This window comes from Lissotriton vulgaris, chromosome 11 (assembly GCF_964263255.1).
Source record: "Lissotriton vulgaris chromosome 11, aLisVul1.2, whole genome shotgun sequence".
Classification (NCBI taxonomy): Eukaryota; Metazoa; Chordata; class Amphibia; order Caudata; family Salamandridae; genus Lissotriton; species Lissotriton vulgaris.
The window spans coordinates 943,016,939-943,040,926 of record NC_141699.1 but is presented as its reverse complement, the minus strand read 5'-3'; the positions used below and the strand labels follow the sequence as shown (position 1 = coordinate 943,040,926).

The 23,988-nt window shown below is 45.6% G+C and overlaps 1 protein-coding gene across 1 annotated transcript in view; it reads right to left on the bottom strand.

The window, feature by feature from the left end:
* Positions 1 to 23,988, bottom strand: part of LOC147683721 (ceruloplasmin-like) — a 427,036-nt gene that overhangs the window by 113,650 nt on the left and 289,398 nt on the right. Inside the window, exons 12-13 of the mRNA XM_086944094.1 lie at positions 21,401 to 21,602; positions 6,830 to 6,969 (exon numbers count right to left, since the gene is read on the bottom strand). Coding sequence (XP_086800220.1) covers positions 6,830 to 6,969; positions 21,401 to 21,602 — 342 coding nt within the window. The remainder of the gene's footprint in view (positions 1 to 6,829; positions 6,970 to 21,400; positions 21,603 to 23,988) is intronic.

The following is a 23,988-nucleotide window of genomic DNA, read 5'->3' as shown; positions in this document are numbered from 1 at the left end:
TAATGTAAAGTTTGCTAACAGGCAGGTGTGGACTCAGCCTGACAATCCACCTCCCATTGACAAGAAGGCTAAGTCAGGTTTGAATCAGGCGTTAAATACCAGCGATAATTGCGATTAGCGCGACTTTTATTATCGCTGCGCGGGCCCGGGTCTGCATTGGTAATAGAGGGAAGTTGTGTTTGCCACTGTTTCTTTGTTGTTTTAGTGAGGAACGCCTACTTTGCATATCATTAGCGATACATATCGCTGACATGCAAAGCAGCAAAAAAATGCCTGCTATCGCAAGGAAACAAGCACTAACGCATGTTAGCGAGTCCTTGTTGATAGTGTGTTAGGAAATTTGCCGCTTTACTAGCGATATGTCCCGGAAAAGCAGTGAAACTTCTCTTGATAATATGTCCTGAGGGTCTTAAATACATTCTGTTTTCTTTGTGGTTTGCTTTTTTACAACCCTCTCCAGTTTGGAAACAATACACTGGTTCTCGTTTGTGGCTTTCACAGTGAGTCTCACCTAATTGTAATCCTCGTTATGAGAGGTTTGTGATTCCGTCTGAGACCAGTAACCCTATTACTGGCCCTATTGGCAACTATAATGTCTGCACAGTTACAACAGTTGTTATCTTACCTCCTGAGATTTTGGAAGAAACTATAGAGAAGAGTGAGATATTACAGCTGGAACTGGACCCAGAATTACTGATAGTCCTTTGAATTCTGCATGCCCTAGAGTGGGACCCCTGGTATCATTGACAGCCTCAGCCCTGTGGCACTCATCATGAGGTTCTGTGTGCATGCCAAAGGAGCAGCTACAATCTCTAGGCAATGTGGGGTGACCAAAAAAGCTTAATGAGCAGCTGGCCCTCTGCTTGCCTTCTCAATTTCAACAAGAGATGTATTTATTTATTAATGATATTCATAATAGAGTGTACAAAGCCACAGGCAAAGCAGTTCACATGTAAAATGAAACTAAACTAGAAGCATTCTACGAGCGCATAGTCAATGATGTTTAAGACTAATGGATTGAAGGCATCATCTAGCCCATGCCCAGTATCCCATGGGCCTTCGGGCAGGGCTTGGATAGTTGCACTTTCAGAGATCCTCTCCTGCATAGTGGTGCGGATCACTATGACAAAACTACATCTGCCTGTGCTGAGGATGCTATTATGACACAGCTGAATTCAAGTGGCTGCCAAGATATTATTACTTGACATTCTAATTGTTTTTTGGCGTCTTGTGTCGGAGCGTTTTCCGACTCAAGACGCTGGGATCCTTAATCTACGAAGCGTTTGAAGAAGCCGGACGACCGACCACATTTTATCCTCATAAAAATCACTCTATAATTCCCACATGAAAATCGATCTGGCTTTTCTCCTAAATGCCCAATCCTTAAGAACTATCATCCTCAACGCCAAGATATTAGAAGTGCTTTTTCATTATTAGCACCATATCTACTTCCAGAACTTATGAGATCTTTCACGGTGTGATCAATATACATTTAAGGAAATTATACGCTCATATACCAAGTCTGCATCAGCACTTCCCCTACCATATTACTAGGGCTACGAGATTGAATATACAACTAGCTATAATAGCTAACCAGCTGTCCACTCATCTTAAGCTGTTTTTTAGTCAAAGACGGGTCACCTGATGAAGGCTAACGAGTCGAAACGCGCGTAGTGTGTATCTACCGCTTTGCCTACATCATGTTCATTCATCTTCCTTATGTTTAATTTTATGTCTTGTCATATGTATGTTCTGCACCTTCAATGATAAATTATTTTTGATCAGTTACTTTCTATACAAAAAAATTCAATTTTTAAACAAAAAGTATATACTCTTTATAAAATCAAACAAATATAATAAATTTTGAATAAAAGTACAACAAAGTGGTTCATGATCATTTATATATAGTGGGTTCTAATATCACTATTTGTTTATATGTTATGTATACTAGTTATAGACCTTTTCCAAACTAGATATTCTTTCCCTATGTATAACTAGTGGTTTTCATATATAGGGGTCCCCTACCCTAAAGAGACGAATCGGGGATCGACTGACATGCTGAGTAGCTCGGGATACCAGTATCTTCGTGCCCAGTCCGGAGCCACAAGGATAACCTGGGCCCGGTCGCACCTGATCTTCTTCAGCACTCTGGGCAGAAGTGGTATAGGCGGAAAGGCGTACAATAGACCGCAACTCCACTCGCGACGAAAAGCGTCTCCGAGCGAGTGCTGCCTTGGAAACTCCAACGCGCAGAACTGATGACATTGCGCGTTCTCTTCTGTGGCAAATAGATCTAACCAAGGCTCTCCCCACTGCTGAAAGAGTCCTTGCGCCACGTCCAAGTTCAGACGCCATTCGTGATCCATCATGCACCGACGGCTGAGTTTGTCCGCCCTGCCGTTCAGGGAACATGCCAGGTGTTGAACCACCAGGGTCACGCCCTGATGTTCCAGCCATTGCCAGAGGCACAGAGCCTCCTGGCATAGGGTCCACGATCCCACCCGCCCTGTTTGTTGCAGTACCACACGGCGGTGGTGTTGTCCGTGAACACCTACACTACACTCCCCCGGACAGAGGGGAGGAATGCCTTCAGTGCAAGTTGGATCGCCCGCAGCTCCAGAAGGTTGATGTGGAGCTGGGACTTCGCCGGAGACCAGAGACCTCTGATCTCCGCCTCTCCCATGTGGCCTCCCCATTCCAGGAGGGACCCGTCCATCACAACTACGTGCTCCGGGTGGGGTAGGTAGAGGGATCTGCCACTGACCCAATCGTGGTCCATGAGCCACCCTGCAGCTGATTTGCATTGCTCTCCGAGATCAAGACATGGTCGGACAAGTTGCCCTGATGCTGGGACCACTGAAACTTCAGGTCCCACTGCAGAGCCCGCATCCGCCACCGGGCGTGATGCACCAGAGGAATGCAGGAGGCCATCAGCCCCAGAAGCCGCAGCGTCAACCTGACCGAGACCCGGGATAAAGGCTGAAAGATCGGAATCAGAGCCTGAATATCCCGAACCCGCTGTTAGGGTGGATAAACCCAAAACTGCGCAGAGTCCAGAACTGCTCCGATGAAGAGGAGCTTCTGAGAGGGGCACAGGTGTGACTTCAGCACGTTGATGGAGAACCCCAGCAGATGCAGGAGATCGGCCGTAGTCTGGAGGTGGCTGACAACTGTCTAGGGCGAGCCCGCCTTCAACAACCAGTCGTTGAGGTAGGGGAAGACTGAAACCCCTAACCTGCGCAGATGGGCTGCGACCACCGCCATCACTTTGGTGAACACCCGTGGGGCGCTGGTAAGCCCGAAGGGGAGCACGGTAAATTGAAAGTGCTAGTGGCCTACCGTGAACCTGAGGTAATGCCGGTGGGCCGGCAGGACAGGGATGAGAAAATAGGCGACCTGCAAGTCCAACACTACCATCCAGTCTCCAGGGTCCAGGGCAGCTAAGACCTGAGCCAAAGTCAGCAACTTGAACTTCTCCTACCGGAGGAAGCTGTTGACGTTCCGTAGGTCCAAGATAGAGCGTAGGCCTCCTTTGCCCTTCTTGGGTACCAGAAAGTAGTGGGAGTAACAACCACACCCTACTTCTGGCCCAGGAACGCACTCGATGGCCTCCTTGGCCAAGAGGGCCATGACTTCCTCTTGCAGAAGTTGCAAGTGATCCCCTGATACGCATTGGAATTGTGGTGGCATGGCTGGAGGGATCGCCTCGAAGAGGAGGGAGTAGCCCCTTCGGACGATTTGCAACACCCACCTGTCCGGCGTGACGGTGCGTCAGTGGAAGAGGTGATGGCGAACCCTGCCCCCCACTGGCATCACATGGGCCTGAAAGCACGGACTAGGAGGGTTTTGAGGCAGGTGCTCCGGGTGAAGGTGTGGACTGGCCGCGCCGTTGTCCCCGACCGCCACCACAGTGGTTTTCACGGCCACCACCGCGCTGTTGGACATTCTGCGGCACGTGGCTGGCAGCACGTGTGGGGGCGCCCCTTCCTTGGCCACGAAAGGAGCGAAAGGCACGCATTTGCTGGCGAGGTGCCGAGAGACCCAAGGACTTGGCCGTAGCCCTGGAGTCCTTAAATCGCTCAAGCGCATGGTCTGCCTTGTCGCCAAAGAGGCGACGGCCATCAAACGGCATGTCCAGAAGAGTGGCCTGGACATCGGCCAAAAAGTTGGCAGACCTCAACCAGGCGTGGCGTCGAACCGCCACTGTCATTGCCATCGCCCTGCCCAGTGAGTCCGTTATATCCACACCGGATGGAATACCGCGCTGCATCTTGACCCTCCAGAAGGGTTTGGGTGAGTTTTGCCCGGACCTCCTCCGGACATTGTGGCAGCAAGTCCGCGACCGCGTCCCACAGGGTGTGGGTATAGCGGCCCAAGAGGCATGCGGTATTAACTGACCGCAGTCCCAAACTGAGGGATGAGAACACCTTCTTCCCGAACTGCTCATACCTCTTGGATTCCCGATCGGGCGGAGCCGTCGGGAATGCGGTCTGGGAAGTGGAGGCCTGGATGACCAGGTTCTCGGAATTGGGGTGGGTGGACAAAAAGCAAGGGTCGCCCGGGGCCGGGCGGTAGCATCTGGCCATGTTCCTATCCACAGGCGGATCTGTGGCGGGCCTGGACCAAGTGCCCACAAGAACGTCACACAAGGCCTGATTAAACGGAAGCAGAGGCCAACTGTAGCTTGCCTGCGGTTTAAGGACCTCTGTGAGGAGGTTAGTCCTCACGGCCGCGACAGGGAGCTCAAGGTTGAAGGCATTGGCTGCCCGTGTCAACACTACACTATAAGCAGCCGCCCCTCCGTAGCCACGTTGCGAGGGGAGACAAATCCAGTGTCTGGCGAAGTGTCAATGCCACTGGCCCCCCCAAGCTCATATGTTCAGTCCTGTGGTGACTGGCACTCCCGTGCCAGAGGGTCCCAATCACCCTCGTCACCCATCTCCTGTAGTACAGGTTCAACGGATGGGTCCTGTTCATGGAAAAAGAAATCTCCAAAAGCCGTCGGTAGCGGCGCCCATCGGCGCCGCTCGGGCGCCAGAACCGGACCAGGGGTAGGATCGGGGACGGCGCCCATAGCAGGCGCCGGGGGAGACACCCGTAGGGCCGGCGTCGGCGAGGTCATGAGGTCGACCGGCGACGACCCGGATCCAGAAGCGGATCCAGAGAGGGCCTGCGGCACCGGGACCGAAGCACCCGACGGCGTCGGAGCCGAAGCACCCGACCTGCTAGGCCCTCCAGCCGGGGCCGTTGGACCCGAAGGCTCCACGGAACCCGGCTGAGGAGGGAGGGACCTCAAGGCCATGAGGTACCGCTCGACCTCCTCAGGTGTCGCGTCTTGCCCAGAGACCCGAAGGTGTGGGGCAGGCGGCGACGACAGTGGTGTCACCCGAGCCCCCGGCAGCATCGTGCAAGCGTCGGGGTGGGTCGGAGGAACGATGATGTCTCTCCAACCTCTTATGCCTCTTACCTGAGGACTTGGATCCTGACGACCGATGACCACTCCCGGAGCTGCGAGGGCTCCGACCCCGCGACCTGTCCCTCGACCTCCCGTGGGACCGGGATCTGGAGCGGCGCGGGGCCAACTGCCGGAGCTCCAGTTGCTTGCGAGACCGCTCTCGCCTAGCCTTAGACGTCAGGGCCCGGCAGTTGGAGCAGGTGCGGTCGTCGTGGTCGAGGCCTAAACACTTGAGGCACTGGCGATGGGGGTCGGTAACCGACATCAGTCGGTCGCACCTGGAACAGGGTTTAAACCTGGGCATCCCTACCGGCACCGAAGGAGTTGAAGACTCGAGCAAAGAAATGATCAAAAAGATAAAAAAGTTTAGTCAAAAAAGACTAAGGGGTAGAGCTTCTCCGGATCTGCGCTAGCTGGCGCGGAAAAAAGAAGAACTGACGTCAGCACGCATGGGCGGCGTCTAAGTACTCCGATGACGTCATTGCGGCGCTAACGGCGCCAACAAGGGACGAGGAGCCGCGGACGACGCCTGCCGGCGCGCAGGGGTATTGCTACGCAAAATTTTACGGATTCAGTCTGACGCCTGGGGATATTCTAAGGTAAGGAATCTATCACTAATGTGTCTCTTTCAGATAGGCAGAATCCCAGTGGTTCCTCCCATCTTAAAATGATGGAATGAAACCGGGTTTTGCTGGGCAGGACCTCCACCAGTTTCTGGCGGAGATCTTGTTCCTCCAAACTTCCAATCAAGCCCGTAGACCTTAAAGAACATCCTGATAGGTCGGTGTCCAAGTCTTTACAGAAGAAAAGCCGGTAAATAAAGAGTCTGAAATTGTGTGGTGCGTGATCCCTGAATCTTGGAGCTTGAAAGAAGAAGGCCAGGTTAAGGATTTAAGATTTTCTTGTTTTCGGAATCTCAAGGAGATTTTTAGGATTTCACAGGACAGATACTCCTGATTGGAATGTGCAAATCACTACACCACCGGATTAGTCTTAAACACAAGTGCAGTGTGCATGGCAGACTTCAGTGTGATGATTAGCTTGAGTTCCAACTCGGTTTCCAATTCACATTGTAGTAGAAAAAATACATTTGTGGCAAAATGGACTACCTGTTAAGAAGTTCGTTTTTACATATGTGTAATATTTATTCACACAGAAAAGGCTAAAATCGGAATAAGTCCGTAAATTATTGTAAACAATTATATACCATTTTGTCATAGTGGTTTAAAGACTAAACAAATATAAAGAGTTTGATTCTGGAAAATTAAGACCTAGCCCTCGTGTCCTCATTCCAGGTGTCTCTGAAATGTTCGCATCGGATGCAAACGCTGTTAATTTGCTGTCCACAACTGACATTTGTTTCCAGCAGATTACCTAGTATCCCCAGATGTTCCTCCTCTGGGCTCCGTTCTTTCCGAGTTTTGAAAGTTCCATCTGTGTATTCACGGTACGCAGCTTTCTTGTACTTCGAGCCAATGAACCGGTCTTCTTTATTCAAATAAATGTTACCTGGGCTTAAAAAAAGGCATGCAATCATTAAGATCAAATCAACATATTGTAAGTTTTATTAGCACATATTGCATTTGTATCTATTATATGTATTTTCTTCTATTATATTAAACGTTAACAAATGTTGCCTGCTGAGTCAACTGACACCAGTTCTTCACCAAACATTAATGCATAAAGTGCAACATTGACAGTCTCACAAATATCACCCAGGAGAAGAAGAATATAAATTGAGCGCCACTAATTTCTTTTTTCACCCACAGCATCATCATATGAAAATTCACATTCTGAAGAAACATTAGAGTCTGTAAAGAAAAAAATAGAATTTCACAATTTGGAAAGAACTGGAGACAGTCTGCAGTTGCAAATAGCCACTTTCTGACAATTCTGTCATGTGACAATTAGAGCCATATGACTTAATTACAGCTACAAGTGGGGCGCCCAGAACTCTTCTCAAATCCCGACTCAATTACTGTAACCGACGTAAAGTTTGTGAAAAATACTTTCTTTTTTACACAGCTATCCCAGCGGAAGGAGGTGGACCTAAAGAAAAGCAGCAATAGAAATTATGTTGTCATGTAAACTACACTATGCATGGAACCATACCTGACCTGGCCAATGTCGAGCTTTGACCGTTTCTTGTTAATTAGGTTTTGGCTGAACCTCTTTCACTTACTGCTAGCCGTTCCAAGAGGCAGCCATCAAGGCCAAGTGTTACCTACCTGCGGCTGCGACTGTGTGTCTCGGCAGGATTTAGAGCACTTTTTATTCTTTTGCCCTTTTTATGATATTACTCGGAGGGTCTACCTTAAGCCTCTTCTTAAAAGACTGAATTTTACCCAGATAAAACCTGCACTCTGTTACCTACAGCTGCTAAACAACGAATGCACTTTATTTGTAATCAGTTTTTAAAAATTAGCCCTAAAATTTAGAATCAGCATGGAGGGATAATGCTTGATATTGTTGTATATATTGTTGTATATATTCACCTACAGATCAATTGTGTTTTATCCCTGTGGACAATGTGGTTTCTTTTATCAATTTGTTTTTATGATGTATATTATATTGTGCTTTTATGGTTGTTTTCTGCAAATAACCGAATAAAGATCTAATAAAAAAAAATTCAAAAGTGCAAATATTTCTCCTTTAGTACTTAAAGTGCAATTTGTGTTATAGAAGTGACACAAAAAGCCCTTTGTCAACTTGGAATGCACCTGCAGATAGTCTCTATCATTTCTTTCTCTAAGAGTAAAAGTCTTACTACATAGTGCCTAGGTACCATCATATTATTATTATTATTATTACATTTCTTATATAGCGCCAGAATCGACTCCCGAAGGGGTATCTCCGCGCTTGCCTTGGGAACCCGTCCTGGTTTTTCCCTGTGAGATAGCCCCTACAGGGCATCCCCAAGGTGAAAGCCAGGCATCCCGCCACGGGGGGGCGTCAATTTTCCTTTGTCTCTGTAACTTGCCATCCGTTCTGCTTTTTAACAAAAGTTTGCGGTGGCCCAGGTCTAGATGGATGACATGCTAGGGTTCATTCACAATCAACACACCTACTAATGGAAGGCATTGGGGGATTCAACAGTTTCCACCAGAATCAGTCAGAGTTTGCCCACATAAGAAAGTATGACAAACAACAAACCATTTTTCGCCCTTGTTATTAATGTCGCTGTTGCCTTGCCCCTCAATTTGTGGAACGATTACCTGATTAGGAAAGATATGATATACAGATAAAGGATCAACATCTTTGGGATTTTTGAATGTCTAGGAAAGTAGTAACTTTTGGCATCCCAAATTACACATCAGATGTCTTGATCGTAGATGGGGAGTGCTCCTGTATTGGTTATTCATGAGCCATATAAGTATCACCAAACCGTCTGCTTTCTCTCTGATGCTCCTTTTGTTCTGTATACTCCCCCAAATGGCTGAGGACAGAAATGAGAGGGCTACCAGTTTATCACAGGATTAATGAGAGGTTATTGAGAAGCAGAGCTCCAAAAGTATCACCAGCTCCGCAGCAGACTGTTCTGAAATATTCTTAGGTAATCCGATCTAAGGGAAACAGGAATTTTATTGAGGAACACAACATGAGCGTGGTTCCATACCAGCTAGCCAGGCACAACTGCCACCAGCTGTAACATTACCGCCCCAACACCCCATTTAGAATGGTACACAAGTCCAAACTTACAAAAGCAAATACAATGCTGTATATCACATCTCATGCCCTTCTATAAAAATACACATCTATAAAGTAAGAAAAACAAAAAAATACATAATCGAATAAAACTACACCACATAAAGAGGCGGCACAGCAACATGCTAATAAAACCCAAAACATAAAAGGAATAAGAAAAACATGGGTGACAACATGAGCAAGTATTTAACTGACATAGTCTTTCAAATAACTTGGTGGTCTGCGGTTTCTATGACATACATCTCTGGTGATTTCCCAGCTATTTCTGACAGTGGAATCACCCCTACCTTCATGGGAGACCTTCATAAGACTACCACTTGAGTACAAATCTTCATAATTAATCTACATGAGCACACTGCACAATTCTTTATCTTCCCTCTTGCACTCCCCACATTGTTGGTATAAGGCCACCCTCCTGCGTTTCATGTTGTTACGAACCACCTGGTGTTGATGGATCTGTTTCACTTAGAAGCAACCCATGTATCTTGACAAAGATTTCTTCACTCCTCCATTTGCCCAATCACTTAATCTTAATCAATGATTGTGCTCACCAGCCTTATCCACACTCCCAGCAATCATTACACACTCTTTCAACCAGGATGAAACCAATTTGGAACCTGGACAACTACCACACATTAATTCAAAAGGCAACCTTTGAGTCACTTTGAGTTCAGTCGTCTTGTTTGCCCACACCATGTCATGCACCATCTCATCAATATTACACCTCCAAGCACAAGCCAACAGAATAGTCCCTTTTACCAACCGATAGGCTCACTAAGCTATGCCATTAACCTGTAGGATATACAATGATGTGGGATGATGTGTGGTCCCAAACGAGGATAAACATTTCTGCATCTCACTTCATACCATTGTCCATTATCAATAGAGAACAAACTACGTCTTCCAAAAATATTTGTTTAAGATTTTGAATAATAATGGTAGAAGTGATTTCCCTCCAAACCACTTTGAATAAACATCCACCGCTACTAAAGCATACCTAAATTTAATTCTCAACTCATTCATAGGACTTGTACAATCCAAACACACACTGTACCGAGGTTTACCTGGGTTAGCGATTTTAGCCACAGAAGTCTTTATCCCCGCTTCTTTACTCAAATTGCAATTCTGAACCCAAGATGAAACTTGATCATCTAAACATGGCCACCAAACCTGCATTTTCGGTTGTTTCTTAGTTAAGCTTTGAACTACGTGACCTCCATGAGCCAGTGAAATAAGTAATAGGGCGTAAACCAGAGGTTGGTATGAACGTTTTACCTCTCATGAGCAAATCATTTCCACAAAATGTTATCTCATCTATATTCTTAATATAAGGCCATAAAGAAGATGAAATACAACTTTTTCTCCTAACCACACCCAGCAGTTGCACTACTTCTCTTAAGGTGCACCACTCCTCTGTGGTAAATGCACCTTCATCACAAAGAACCACATCCTGCACAGAAGCTATAGCCCCTTTAGTCTCCCTAGCTAAACATCTGGTCCATCCATAACTCACCAATCAACATATAACCTTGATAAACAATCTGCTTGTACATTTCTCCACCCTTGAATATGCTCTATTTCCTATAAATACTCAAGAAGCCTATTAGAAAGCCTCACTAGCCTTGCAGAGCATTTACCAGCCCCACCAGGAAGTAACACTTTCAGTAAAGGTTTGTGGTCTTATCGTTAAATAAATCTTGCCCCTCACAGGTAAGTCCAAAAATATTTAGTCCCCATGCAGTTGCTAGAACTTCCCTCTCAATCACGGCATAGTTTCTTTCAGAATCTGTGAGTGTTCTTAATGTGAATGCCACCGTTTTTTCTATCTTCCCATGCCTTTGAGAGGGAACTGCATCAATGACTCTAGCAATTTCATCCACGGTAAGGATATATTTTAAACCTGTCTCAAAAGGCACACAAATTCCAATATTACAAATCTATTTTTTATGTCCTCAAAACAACTTTGTTGTGTACTTCCCCAAGCAAAACTATAACCATTCCACAGCAAAAATGTAATATTTCCATGTTATCTGCAAAGTTCTCGACGAATTTTAAGTAATATGCGATTGGACCCATAAATGAGCACCAGTGATATTTATGCGAAGGAACAGGAGCTAGTTTAATAGCTTGCACAGTTTTGGCTTCACTCTTTTGCCTGAAATTATATAGAGTAGATATTCAATATTCTTTTCCAAAAATGTGCACTTGCTCTTTCTCAATGTAAGCCCAACTTCTGAAATTTTGCCTAATACCTGTCTAAGGATTAAAGTATGTTTATCAACAGTCTTTCTGAATACCAATACATTTTGTAGTCTCTATAAATACCAAAATATTTTGCCCGGAAAAGACACTGGGCCAGATGTAGGTAAAAAACATTTACCGATTTTAAAATACCGAATTGTACCGATTCGGTATTTCAAAATCGGTAAATGGTATGTAGGTCCCAACATCTGGATTCGTTACCGAATCCTTAACAATTCTTTAATTACCGATTCGGTAAATACCGAATCGGTAATGCCCATTCATTCCTATGGGCTTTGAAGCCCATAGGAATGATTAGAAACAAAACAGGTGATGGACCGAATGTGGATCAATGTCACACATTCATCCCAGTCCAAAGATCTGGGCCCAAATCCATCGTTTTTTTGCACTCCACACCACCCTGGGTTAGACAATGGCGATATGCAAATCAGCTCTGACCCTGTGCCCCATGGGAACAGTCCAGTCCGAACTACAAAAGCCATGTCCTTCCCAGAACGGAATCAAGCATCCGAGGACCGGACCGGTTTCGAGGTAACACCTCTCATCAGCCCGGCTAGCTTGACTCCAGTGGTGTGGAGTGCCTGGGACCCACGTCTGGGCATCCCCAGCGCACTTAGGGCAGCAATTGCAATAAAAACAGGTGATGGACCGAATGTGGATCAATGTCACACATTCATCCCAGTCCAAAGATCTGGGCCCAAATCCATCTTTTTTTTTGAACTCCACACCACCCTGGGTTAGACAATGGCGATATGCAAATCAGCTCTGACCCTGTGCCCCATGGGAACAGTCCAGTCCGAACTACAAAAGCCATGTCCTTCCCAGAACGGAATCAAGCATCCGAGGACCGGACCGGTTTCGAGGTAACACCTCTCATCAGCCCGGCTAGCTTGACTCCAGTGGTGTGGAGGGCCTGGGACCCACGTCTGGGCATCCCCAGCGCACTTAGGGCGGCAATTGCAAACAAAACAGGTGATGGACCGAATGTGGATCAATGTCAGACATTCATCCCAGTCCAAAGATCTGGGCCCAAATCCATCGTTTTTTTGCACTCCACACCACCCTGGGTTAGACAATGACGATATGCAAATCAGCTCTGACCCTGTGCCCCATGGGAACAGTCCAGCCCGAACTACAAAAGCCATGTCCTTCCCAGAACGGAATCAAGCATCCGAGGACCGGACCGGTTTCGAGGTAACACCTCTCATCAGCCCGGCTAGCTTGACTCCAGTGGTGTGGAGTGCCTGGGACCCACGTCTGGGCATCCCCAGCGCACTTAGGGCGGCAATTGCAAACAAAACAGGTGATGGACCGAATGTGGATCAATGTCACACATTCATCCCAGTCCAAAGTTCTGGGCCCAAATCCATCGTTTTTTTGCACTCCACACCACCCTGGGTTAGACAATGGCGATATGCAAATCAGCTCTGACCCTGTGCCCCATGGGAACAGTCCAGTCCGAACTACAAAAGCCATGTCCTTCCCAGAACGGAATCAAGCATCCGAGGACCGGACCGGTTTCGAGGTAACACCTCTCATCAGCCCAGCTAGCTTGACTCCAGTGGTGTGGAGTGCCTGGGACCCACGTCTGGGCATCCCCAGCGCACTTAGGGCGGCAATTGCAAACAAAACAGGTGATGGACCGAATGTGGATCAATGTCACACATTCATCCCAGTCCAAAGATCTGGGCCCAAATCCATCATTTTTTTGCACTCCACACCACCCTGGGTTAGACAATGGCGATATGCAAATCAGCTCTGACCCTGTGCCCCATGGGAACAGTCCAGTCCGAACTACAAAAGCCATGTCCTTCCCAGAACGGAATCAAGCATCCGAGGACCGGACCGGTTTCGAGGTAACACCTCTCATCAGCCCGGCTAGCTTGACTCCAGTGGTGTGGAGTGCCTGGGACCCACGTCTGGGCATCCTCAGCGCACTTAGGGCGGCAATTGCAAACAAAACAGGTGATGGACCGAATGTGGATCAATGTCACACATTCATCCCAGTCCAAAGATCTGGGCCCAAATCCATCGTTTTTTTGCACTCCACACCACCCTGGGTTACTGGGTTGAATGTGTGACATTGATCCTCATTCGGTCCATCACCTGTTGTTTTTGCAATCTCGCTATAAGTGTACTGGGGATGCCCAGACGTGGGTCCCAGGCACTCTACACCACTGGAGTCAAGCTAGCCGGGCTGATGAGAGGTGTTACCTCGAAACCGGTCCGGTCCTCGGATGCTTGATTCCGTTCTGGGAAGGACATGGCTTTTGTAGTTCGGACTGAACTGTTCCCATGGGGCACAGGGTCAGAGCTGATTTGCATATCGCCATTGTCTAACCCAGGGTGGTGTGGAGTGCAAAAAAACGATGGATTAGGACCCAGATCTTTTGACTGGGTTGAATGTGTGACATTGATCCTCATTCGGTCCATCACCTGTTGTTTTTGCAATCTCGCTATAAGTGTACTGGGGATGCCCAGACGTGGGTCCCAGGCACTCTACACCACTGGAGTCAAGCTAGCCGGGCTGATGAGAGGTGTTACCTCGAAACCGGTCCGGTCTCGGATGCTTGATTCCGTTCTGGGAAGGACATGGCTTTTGTAGTTCGGACTGAACTGTTCCCATGGGGCACAGGGTCAGAGCTGATTTGCATATCGCCATTGTCTAACCCAGGGTGGTGTGGAGTGCAAAAAAACGATGGATTAGGACCCAGATCTTTTGACTGGGTTGAATGTGTGACATTGATCCTTATTCGGTCCATCACCTGTTGTTTTTGCAATCTCGCTATAAGTGTACTGGGGATGCCCAGACGTGGGTCCCAGGCACTCTACACCACTGGAGTCAAGCTAGCCGGGCTGATGAGAGGTGTTACCTCGAAACCGGTCCGGTCCTCGGATGCTTGATTCTGTTCTGGGAAGGACATGGCTTTTGTAGTTCGGGCTGAATGTTCCCATGGGGCACAGGGTCAGAGCTGATTTGCATATCGCCATTGTCTAACCCAGGGTGGTGTGGAGTGCAAAAAAACGATGGATTAGGACCCAGATCTTTTGACTGGGTTGAATGTGTGACATTGATCCTCATTCGGTCCATCACCTGTTGTTTTTGCAATCTCATAGGAATGATTAGGCATTACCGATTCGGTATTTACCGAATCGGTAATTAAAGAATTCACAAGGGTGCAGGGGTGTCACTTTGACACCCTCTGGCACCCCCAAAACAGGCACAGGTGCCATGTGGCAGGCATACCTGCCCTAAGGGCAGGTCTGCCTGTCACATGACATAGGTGTGCATGCACACATGTGCATGCACACCGGAATCGGTATTTTACCATCAAATGGGTTTTGATGGTAAAATACCGATTCGTTAAGGCTCCAGGGACTCTGAAGAGTCCCACCTACATATGGGTGGCTTCAAATCGGTAAATTTACCGATGTTTTATTTTACCGAATCGGTAAAATTACCAATTCGGTAATTTTACCGATTCGGTAAAATATTGCCCCCTACATGCCAAAACTTGTAAACCGGTCGGTAACGGCCGAAAATACCGATTTTCGGCTGTTACCGACCGACCTACATCTGGCCCACTATGTTTTGTATTCCTTAAAAAGTGTTTGCTTAACAAGAGTTACAAAATGATTGGTGCTGAGGACAGACCTAAAGGCATATGGGTAAACTGTTATGTACCTTCAATGGTGATAAAGGCTTAAGTGATTTGGAATCATTGTGAAGTCTAATCTTCAAAGCTAATTTTGAAAAGTACCTACCTTCCTTGAATAATAGTACTGGTTCATTAATATTAGCTAATGGGAAAATGTGCACCACAATAGTGTGATTTAATGACCTGAGTCAACACAAAATCTGTCAGCCATCAGATTTTTTCATCATCACTACTGGGGAAATCCAACTCAAAGCATCTACCTGCTCAATGACCTTTTCCATAAGCTTTTCGTTCAGCATTTTCTTAACTTCACTCCAGATCACAATAGGTGCTCTCCTTACCTAATGCTGAACAGACACAAAATCTGACTCAAGTACAAATGTATGTATATATCCCTTTTAAGTTCTACGAGTTTATCCTCAAACACATCTTGTACTTCTCTCAAAATCTCATAAATTGATACATCTTCCACTACCATAATTTGATTTGGAACCCTTCGGTTAATCACAATGGGCAAATCATACTGCAACCAGGTTTTGGAGGTCCACTTTCAGCCACATACTCCTTCCCTTCAATTTGCCATTTATAAAACACAATTTTGGCTGCAATATACCAAATAATATCTATGGTCTCCCCCTGATACCCTCCTGCAGATATATATTTAGAATCCAACAACACGCTGGGCCAGTTTTCTTTGACTCTTGCTCTCCGTATTATGGTGCACATTGACCCGGAAATCTGAAAAGAAAACTCCCTTGTGACCAGAATTATTTATACATAGGAATTAATCCGAGTAACCCAATGTGAGCACCAAGGCTAATATGTAAACTCACTAAGAAGATACTGCCAACATCAATAAAAAATATACAATTTTTATTTTCATTTAATTTTGTAAAATACTTTTTCATAATTTATACAGACCCATAAATATTGTAGCAGATATCATGTTTTAACATGATTGAATCACAAATCAACATACGTGAGGAACACAATACATATGATCAAATCATAAAGACCCGGGAAGAGACAACCGAACACATCACAACAACTCAATCAGACTCTACTCACACATATCCAAACACACATTCACATTCATAATATACTTGGGGGACACAATTACTGAATAACAAAGTAACTGGGATGACTAAAGACAGAAACTGCACAATGGCAGGATGTTATAAAGGCGGTGGTCGACGCGTTTTGGTGGCTGTACGCTGATAGAATGCCACCTTCATCTGGACCTGCCAGATATAATGCTGCAGAACAAGGGGAACAACAAGCTACTCCACCCAGGAAGGATAAAACCATACACCTAAAAGATCAAAATAATAATATTGAAGCCAAGGAGCCCATATGATAATTTAAGGCAAAAGTCTAAACACATGGGAGAGCACTATTCAATTGCTTTGACACAGTACATCTGAAATACACAAGCTTTCTAGACAGGAACCCACTAACAAACAGATAGCCCCTACCTACTCAAAGCCATCATGTAACACACAGAAGACAACACCCAAAAAGTGCATGAACCATCACCAAAATATATGTGCCCAAACAGATAGTAAAACATGCCTATATATTCACAAAGATATACTTTCTCCAGTCATGAGTATAAGTACCATCCTAATAGGTACCGAAATACATCTTTAAAGAAGAATTGACTCGGAATCCACTATAAGGTGAACCTCATGACCATTAATGGTAAAATCAACTTTTGGTCTGTTTTTTTTTCCTTCTCCTGCAACGTCACTGCCCACACTTAAAAGTCTGCCTACCTAACCAGCATTATGTGATTACTCAATCACCACAGCCACCTCATTTATATTAACACTCTTGCACATCTTTGCGAAATTCCCTGAACGAACACAACTTGACCAAAACAAGACTTTGAATCTGACACAAGATCCTTACTCCCACATCGTTGACAACTCCTGGCAATTGTTTTGATGTAATACCCTTTTTTACAGAACAATTAAATGATTTTACCACTGTTCCTGCTACTTCGTCATCCGAAACTCCATTATCAATCTCCAACACATCACCACTAGTGAGTCTGTCTTTTTTTTCCATTTGCCTCATGCACAATTCATCCTGTCTCACCCCTTTTGCATATCACCATACTAGATTGGGCTCCACAGTTCCAGGCACATTTTTTTGAAAGGTTTACATAATCAACATCTGGATGATATACAGCTCTCACATGTATCCAGATAAAGTACAAACCAAAACATTGAACCCATATTTGGCGATAAAGTTATCTCCAGTTTTTAGACTGATTGGCCATAATTCAAAGATACAGCTTTTTACCATGTCAGAGCTACCTATGGCTCCAATGGCCTTTTAGCAGATTATTGCTGATAGTTTAATACACAATTGTTTCAAGTAGCTGAAATCCAAGGAAGATATCTAAACTTGTACTCATAGGCACAGTAAACATGTGCTCTTTATGTGATCTAGTTTATCTGTTAAATAAGTCTTGTTAAGTAAGGAGCTGAAGAAATGTAATCCATGGTCTACATCTAGTACATTGTTAATCCAGTAGCAGTGAAGTGTATCTTGTCATGAGTTTTGAAGTCCCAACTACTGTTTCATATGATGTTGTTTTGAAAGATCCGGCCCTCTACGGACATCTTAAGGATTCTGAGGGCCCTGGGCCAAACACATTTTGGGGGCCCCTGTTTAGAATAGCTTGAATACAAGATCAGGTTTCAGCTCTTTCATGTCCTCTCTGGCCAGGTCAATGACAGTGCAGAGGCACACTTGTCCTAATTCTAAATGTGTTTACATCTAATATTCAAGGATAGTGGTGTGTGATTCCAATATTGTAACACAGCAGCAGATCACTAATATTACTGCAAATAATCTCGGTGACACCCTCCCAATTCTCGTTTGTGATGTTCTGTTCGGATCTAAAAGAAACTTTTTTTTATGGCTGTTGCTTGAAATATAAATGCAATATTTCTCTGAAAAATGTCTGTAATAGACTCTCACACATCATCCAGAGTCAAAAAAAATCGCCACCTGAAGGAGGAATATTTACACTTGGTTATTTGTGCTGAGGATTTGGTAGCAAGCATGCCCAGTTCTACAAAAAAGTAAATGTAAGCAAGATTCACAATAATCACATCAATTATACATGTACACATAAATGATGTAGTCCTAAATAGCAGGACATGCACACCCGCATAGGTCCAGCCCACAAGATCACCAAATAATGTAGTAGTAGGTTCATATAAATAAATTCACAGGAAATCCAGTAATAGTTGAAGAGTGGTTTATTGGAGCATCCACCTTCTGAAGATCAGCAGTGTAACTGTAAATCTTTCTGTAAAACTGTCCAGAATTGCTCCTATTCCAATACAGGACGACTAATGTTAAATGCAATAATTAGCGCATATAAAAACACTATCCGTGATCTCCGTAAAATGAACATCCAACAGGAAAACGTGACAAAATAGCATTTTGTATGAAAAGGAAAATCAATCCAGGAAAATTCAAGCCAAAGTCAAGTAATGAATCCACCATTGAGTGCCGATTGAGGAGATCCAAATTTGGCACGATGGGGGGGGGGCAATACGTGGGCCTAGATGGCCTCCTGGATTGGCAATCACTCTCAATCCTCACTGTTTAGAGCCCCACCTCTCACTTCTCACTTTTAAAGCAGGTTGGGGAGATAGTGGTTATACGGGAACCAGGACACTTACCGGAACAAAGTTCATCATATGGACCTATTTTGCTCCTAAACCTAGTGGTTACGATGTGGACCAAAGTTCTGACCAAATTCTTGCTCTGTGTAATCCATTCATTTTTCCACCTTGACCAGCCTGGCTTAATGCTGCACCGGGCTACATATCAGACGATCCATTGAGTCCACAATGCGATGGTCCAAGCCGAAACACTGTACGGTGAACATGCATGATTGTTGATCACCTTACAGAAAGCGTCTGACTCGATACAATGTGATTCCCTCTTCTGACTCTTAACTAGATAAAAGTTTGGCCCAAAATGTATTAGCAAAGTGAAACTTCTGTACATTGATTTGTCGGCTTGGTACGAGTGGGGGGATGGATGATCCAAACATTAAACCTCGAATCAAAATGTGCAAAACAAATTCAGCATGTTTCATAAAAGACGTGGATGGAGCAGCTTACCAGCATATATAAGTGATCTGTTCGTGAAACAGCACCTGTGCCATTGTTCCTCCGTCCCTAGACCTAGTATTAGAATTAGATGCAAGTCTCTGGAGCTGGAACAGTCAGTGGCTTAAGACAAAATAATGAGGTTCCCCTGCAGAATATGACAAGGGGCCTACCAGTATCCAATGTCTTGTAAATATTCATATTCTTTGGCCTAAATTGTGGCCCTCTGAAGTTTTGGGGCCCCGTACACTGCAGGACCTGTGTTGCACCCTGGCATCAGGTGGGTACCTTTCTTCTCAGATGGAGGAAGATTGTCCAAGATGTAGAAGTCAATACACATAAACTGTTCAGAGCTTTTTACAGACTCCTTTGCAGTCCAGCGTCTGGGAAAGGACAGGATCTGGTGCACAATCATCTTGCGCTTGGACTTCTGAAAGCTGTTACATATATATAAACAAACTGGGGGCAGAAAGATCAAAGTCCCCAGTGGAATTAGCCAGGGCAATGTGGGAGCTCTGTCTCCACAACTGAGTGTTGCTGATACCACAGTCCATTCCAGGACCAGGCAACATGGTGGCAGATTGGTACTCATGGAATCTCTACGAAAGCAACTGGCAGCTGGATGGTCAGATTTTCCAGAACCTCAACAGGATTTGGGGACCATTCGATATAGACATGTTTGTATCCTGATTGACACCTCTGTTGGAGGTACATCAGCTGGTAGCCAGATCTGGAATCTATAGTGACTGAGGCTTTTCTTCCAGACTTGTCTGGTGGAAATCATTATGCTTTTCTGCCAGTCACCATGATATCCACGTGTGTGGCTCAGAATCATAGGCATTTAGCAAAGTTGGTTCTGAGACACCGCTTTGGATGTCACAGCTTTGGTACCCTTCCCTTCTGGAGCTCTTGGTGGGCTATCCAATTAGTCTGACACGCTTTCCAGAACAATTAAGGGATCCTAAGGGTCAGTATTGCAATCTGGTTCTAAAGTGCCATCTAACGCTGGGGCATGGAACCTCTAGTTGTTTACGGATATGTAAGGACATTTGACTCTCTGGATGTCTCTACAACGTATTTTTCCATAGTTTGGATCCATTTTACCATTACAAGGTGTACCAACAATACCTCCACCTCTATAGATTTTCCATAATTCCTTCACATCCTAAACTGTGTGTGATTAAGCATTATGTAAAGGTATCTGAGAACCTGAAACAATCCAATGCATAATTACTCATTTCTCTGCGTAAGCCATTTACTCCATGCTGATGGCGCAGGCGAGGGTTGATAGAGAATATTCTGGGGATCATTCTGAACGAAGGGTAATGTCTGCAATGGCCTTTTGGGTGGGTGCAGGATTGAAGGGAATCCCTAGGTCTGCTGATTGGTCTGGAGTTTAACATTTAAGACCTTTTAAACACACGGCAATGACAGTGGTGGAGATGCTTTGGACTTCTATAATATGAGCCTCCTGTGTTGTAATAAAATTAACTGCCCTTTGTGAAGGAGAGTTCTGCTTTTATTGAAGACAAAGGAGACAAGGGTTATCCCATTACTGGTGTGAACGCACACTTTTGTGACACTTGGTACCATATCTTTTTGATTATTCGTAGTGCCACTCTGAACAAGTCAGGTAACGTATAATTCGCCAGTCAGTATCTGTTTGGCGAAAAACACTACTTTGGGATAGAGGAGGAACTTCTTATGAAGCGTTCGTCAAGGAAGAGATAAAGTTATATGGCTGCTCCGTTATTTACTGTTGTTTTTACAGTGTTTCGGTTCTCCCATGGACCTTAAGCCTCAACTATCAAGAAGAGTATATGGATTATAGACTGCCCCTAATAACTGGCTTTGACTTAATTTTCATACATTGTTACTTCCTGCTCAGGAGAGAGAGCAGGACTGTGGGAAAAGTAGTGTACTTTAAATGAACTGGTTAATTAAACAGAAGAAAAAGAGACTGCATAATGCTCCTTTGTCTGTAATAAAACCAGGACTCTCCTTCACTGCTGCCTAGGAGAATAAGCAACTTCCAGCTGTGATTTTCACCCTTCATACATGTGATGTAGTCGACACCACATTCTGATTGCATGAGAAAAGTGACAATTTGCCATATAATGTATTGAATCATGTTACATTTCATTATTCTCACTGCTTTTAACTTCCTAAAATTAACTTACCTATTTTCCAAGCCTCCGTATTTCTCACTTTCCCAAGCCCTTGTGGGAGAATAGTCCCATTCTATAACATCTATTGCAATGTATTTCGTCACAGTGTGCCAGCAGTCTTCGGAGGAGGACTCGTGGCACTTCTTAACTCTGTAGTATGCTTTCATTCCGTCTTCAAAGTGTTTTGTAGTTAAACATGCCAGAGTGAAACGACCTATATAGGGAAATTACAGAAAGAATGCATTACCATTATTTGTGTTCAGCTGCCTTTTTTAAATACATCTGCTTATTAATCAAAGATCTGATTCAGTGCAAAACATTATGCCTTTGTCCTCTCTCACCTCTGCTATTCAAACAATCACACATGCTTCCCAGAACTCCCTTTTTCCTAATAAATGGTTTACCAAACATCTTAATTAGCTCTAGATCCATCATCCCACTTCCAGTCATTGCTTATCATGTAATTTCCTCCTCGGCTGTGGAATACTCCCAATGAAATGCAGAAATCCTCCCCTTTCTGAGTCTCATAAAATGGCAGGCATTAATTTCCCAGAATCAATCTAGTTATTTTTCTGTCTCTGAGGCAAGGGGTTTGAGGCCCTGGCTTGGCTTGGGCTTTCAACACTTGCGAAAGGTGTTCTTCCTGCAATGAGCTCAGGGGAAACTGGTTGTGCCCCGTGGGCGGACCTTGCATTGACAGTCTTGTGAACTGATCTCTGCCCTGGGAACACGAGTCGCAGTTTTCTGCCTTACCTGCATAATTTATTGGTATTCTAGCTCCCTTCCATGCCTCATACTGTTGTCTTATACAGAATGATACTTCTGGATGGATTCATGTTTCGTAATGATAGGAATGTGATAGTGTTGCAGTGCGATACACAACTCACAAGTATCCCACCTAAATTCCCAAATGTAGCGTGGTGGGAGTGCTTGTCCTCACTAAGCCACCGCGTATCTAGATGCAGGCAAGGAAAGACTTTCTTTTCTTTAAATAACCCTCACACACTTTAGTAGTGTCTTGCTTCGCTATCGGGTTCACCTTTACTCCCAAAGGTCAAGGTGCCAAGTCAAGTCAAGTCAAGTTGAGATTTGTATAGCGCACTACTCACCCAGAGGGTCTCAAGGTGCTTGAGAGGGGGGGGGGGGGGGGGGGGGGGGTGTTGCTACTTTGTGGAGAAGTGTGGCTCACTGGTTAGAAGCGGCAGATTCTGAAGCAGAAGTCGGCCTGGGACAAGGGTTCAATTCCCGATGCGGCAGGGTCTTGGGTCAATGTCCATGGACTCAATAATTCTCGCCTAGGTGCTGACGCTAACAATGGGTCCCACTCTGCAACTCTGGGCAATAGCTTGCTTAATCTCCACAACGGCCCTAGCAGCGCCGGGGAGGCCTGGCTGGGGGTGCCCTCTCACAGGGAAATCCAGGACGGGTTCCCCAGCGGTATACAGCGCCAGGACGCCACTTAACGTGGTAACAGTGCGCTTTACAAGTATACTTACATTACAAATAGCCAAGTTTTGAGTTCTTTTCTGAAGGAGAGGTGGTTCTGTGTAAGGCGGAGGTGGGTGGGGAGAGAGTTCCAGGTTTTGGCCGCTAAGTAGGAGAAAGAGCTTCCTCTCATAGTGCCTCTTCGGATGCGTGGAAATGCGGCGAGGGCTTGATTGGACGATTGTAATTGGCGGGTGGGGGTGTAAAAGGTCAGGCGTGTGTTGAGGTATTCGGGTCCTAGGTCGTAGAGGGCTTTGTGTGTGTGGGTGAGGAAACGGAATGTTATTCTCTTGTTGACGGGGAGCCAGTGAAGGTCTCTCAGGTGGCCGGAAATGTGATTGTGGCGGGGTATGTCTAGGATGAGTCGGGCGGAGGAGTTCTGAATGCGTTGGAGTTTTTTCTGTAGTTTGGCTGTAGTTCCGGCGTAGAGGGTGTTTCTGTAGTCCAGTCGGCTTGTGACAAGTGCTTGGGTCTCAGTCTTTCTTGTTTCGGTGGGGATCCATCGGAAGATCTTTCTGAGCATACGTAAGATGTTAAAGCATGATGATGAGATGGCGTTGACTTGTCTGGTCATCGAGAGGGAGGAGTCTAGAATGAATCCCAGGTTGCGAGCATGGTCCGTTGGTTTGGGCGCGCTGCCCAGGGCCGGTGGCCACCATGATTACTCCCATGCGGAGAGGGAAGCTCTTGAAAGAGAAAGAACAGGGTGCTCCTAGTGCGTAACAGTGTTGGAGTGCTGCCTGTGCACATCTGTGAGGCTTTGCTTTCGCCTAGTATTGTGCTGGACCCCAGTGAGGAAGCTTCTCTCTCCTCGGGCTCCTGATAAGGAGCCGTCAGGCCGGACTGGGGAACCAAAAGCAGCCCTGGCAAAAATGCTGAAAGAAGTCCTGCTCCTTTCATCTCCTTGTGCAATCGCTCTCATTCCACCCATCCTCTATCCTTCCTTCTCTATTCTCCTTTGCATTCCTCTCTTTCTTGAAGCCTCCCTGTGCCTGCTGGATGTAACCTTGGGGACTTGGAATAAATGTCGGAAGTACAAGAAGGGACATGGGCTCTCAAGGCTCCAGCCTACCAGAGAAATGCCCAGTTGAACAACAGGCCTGTCTGGCACTGGG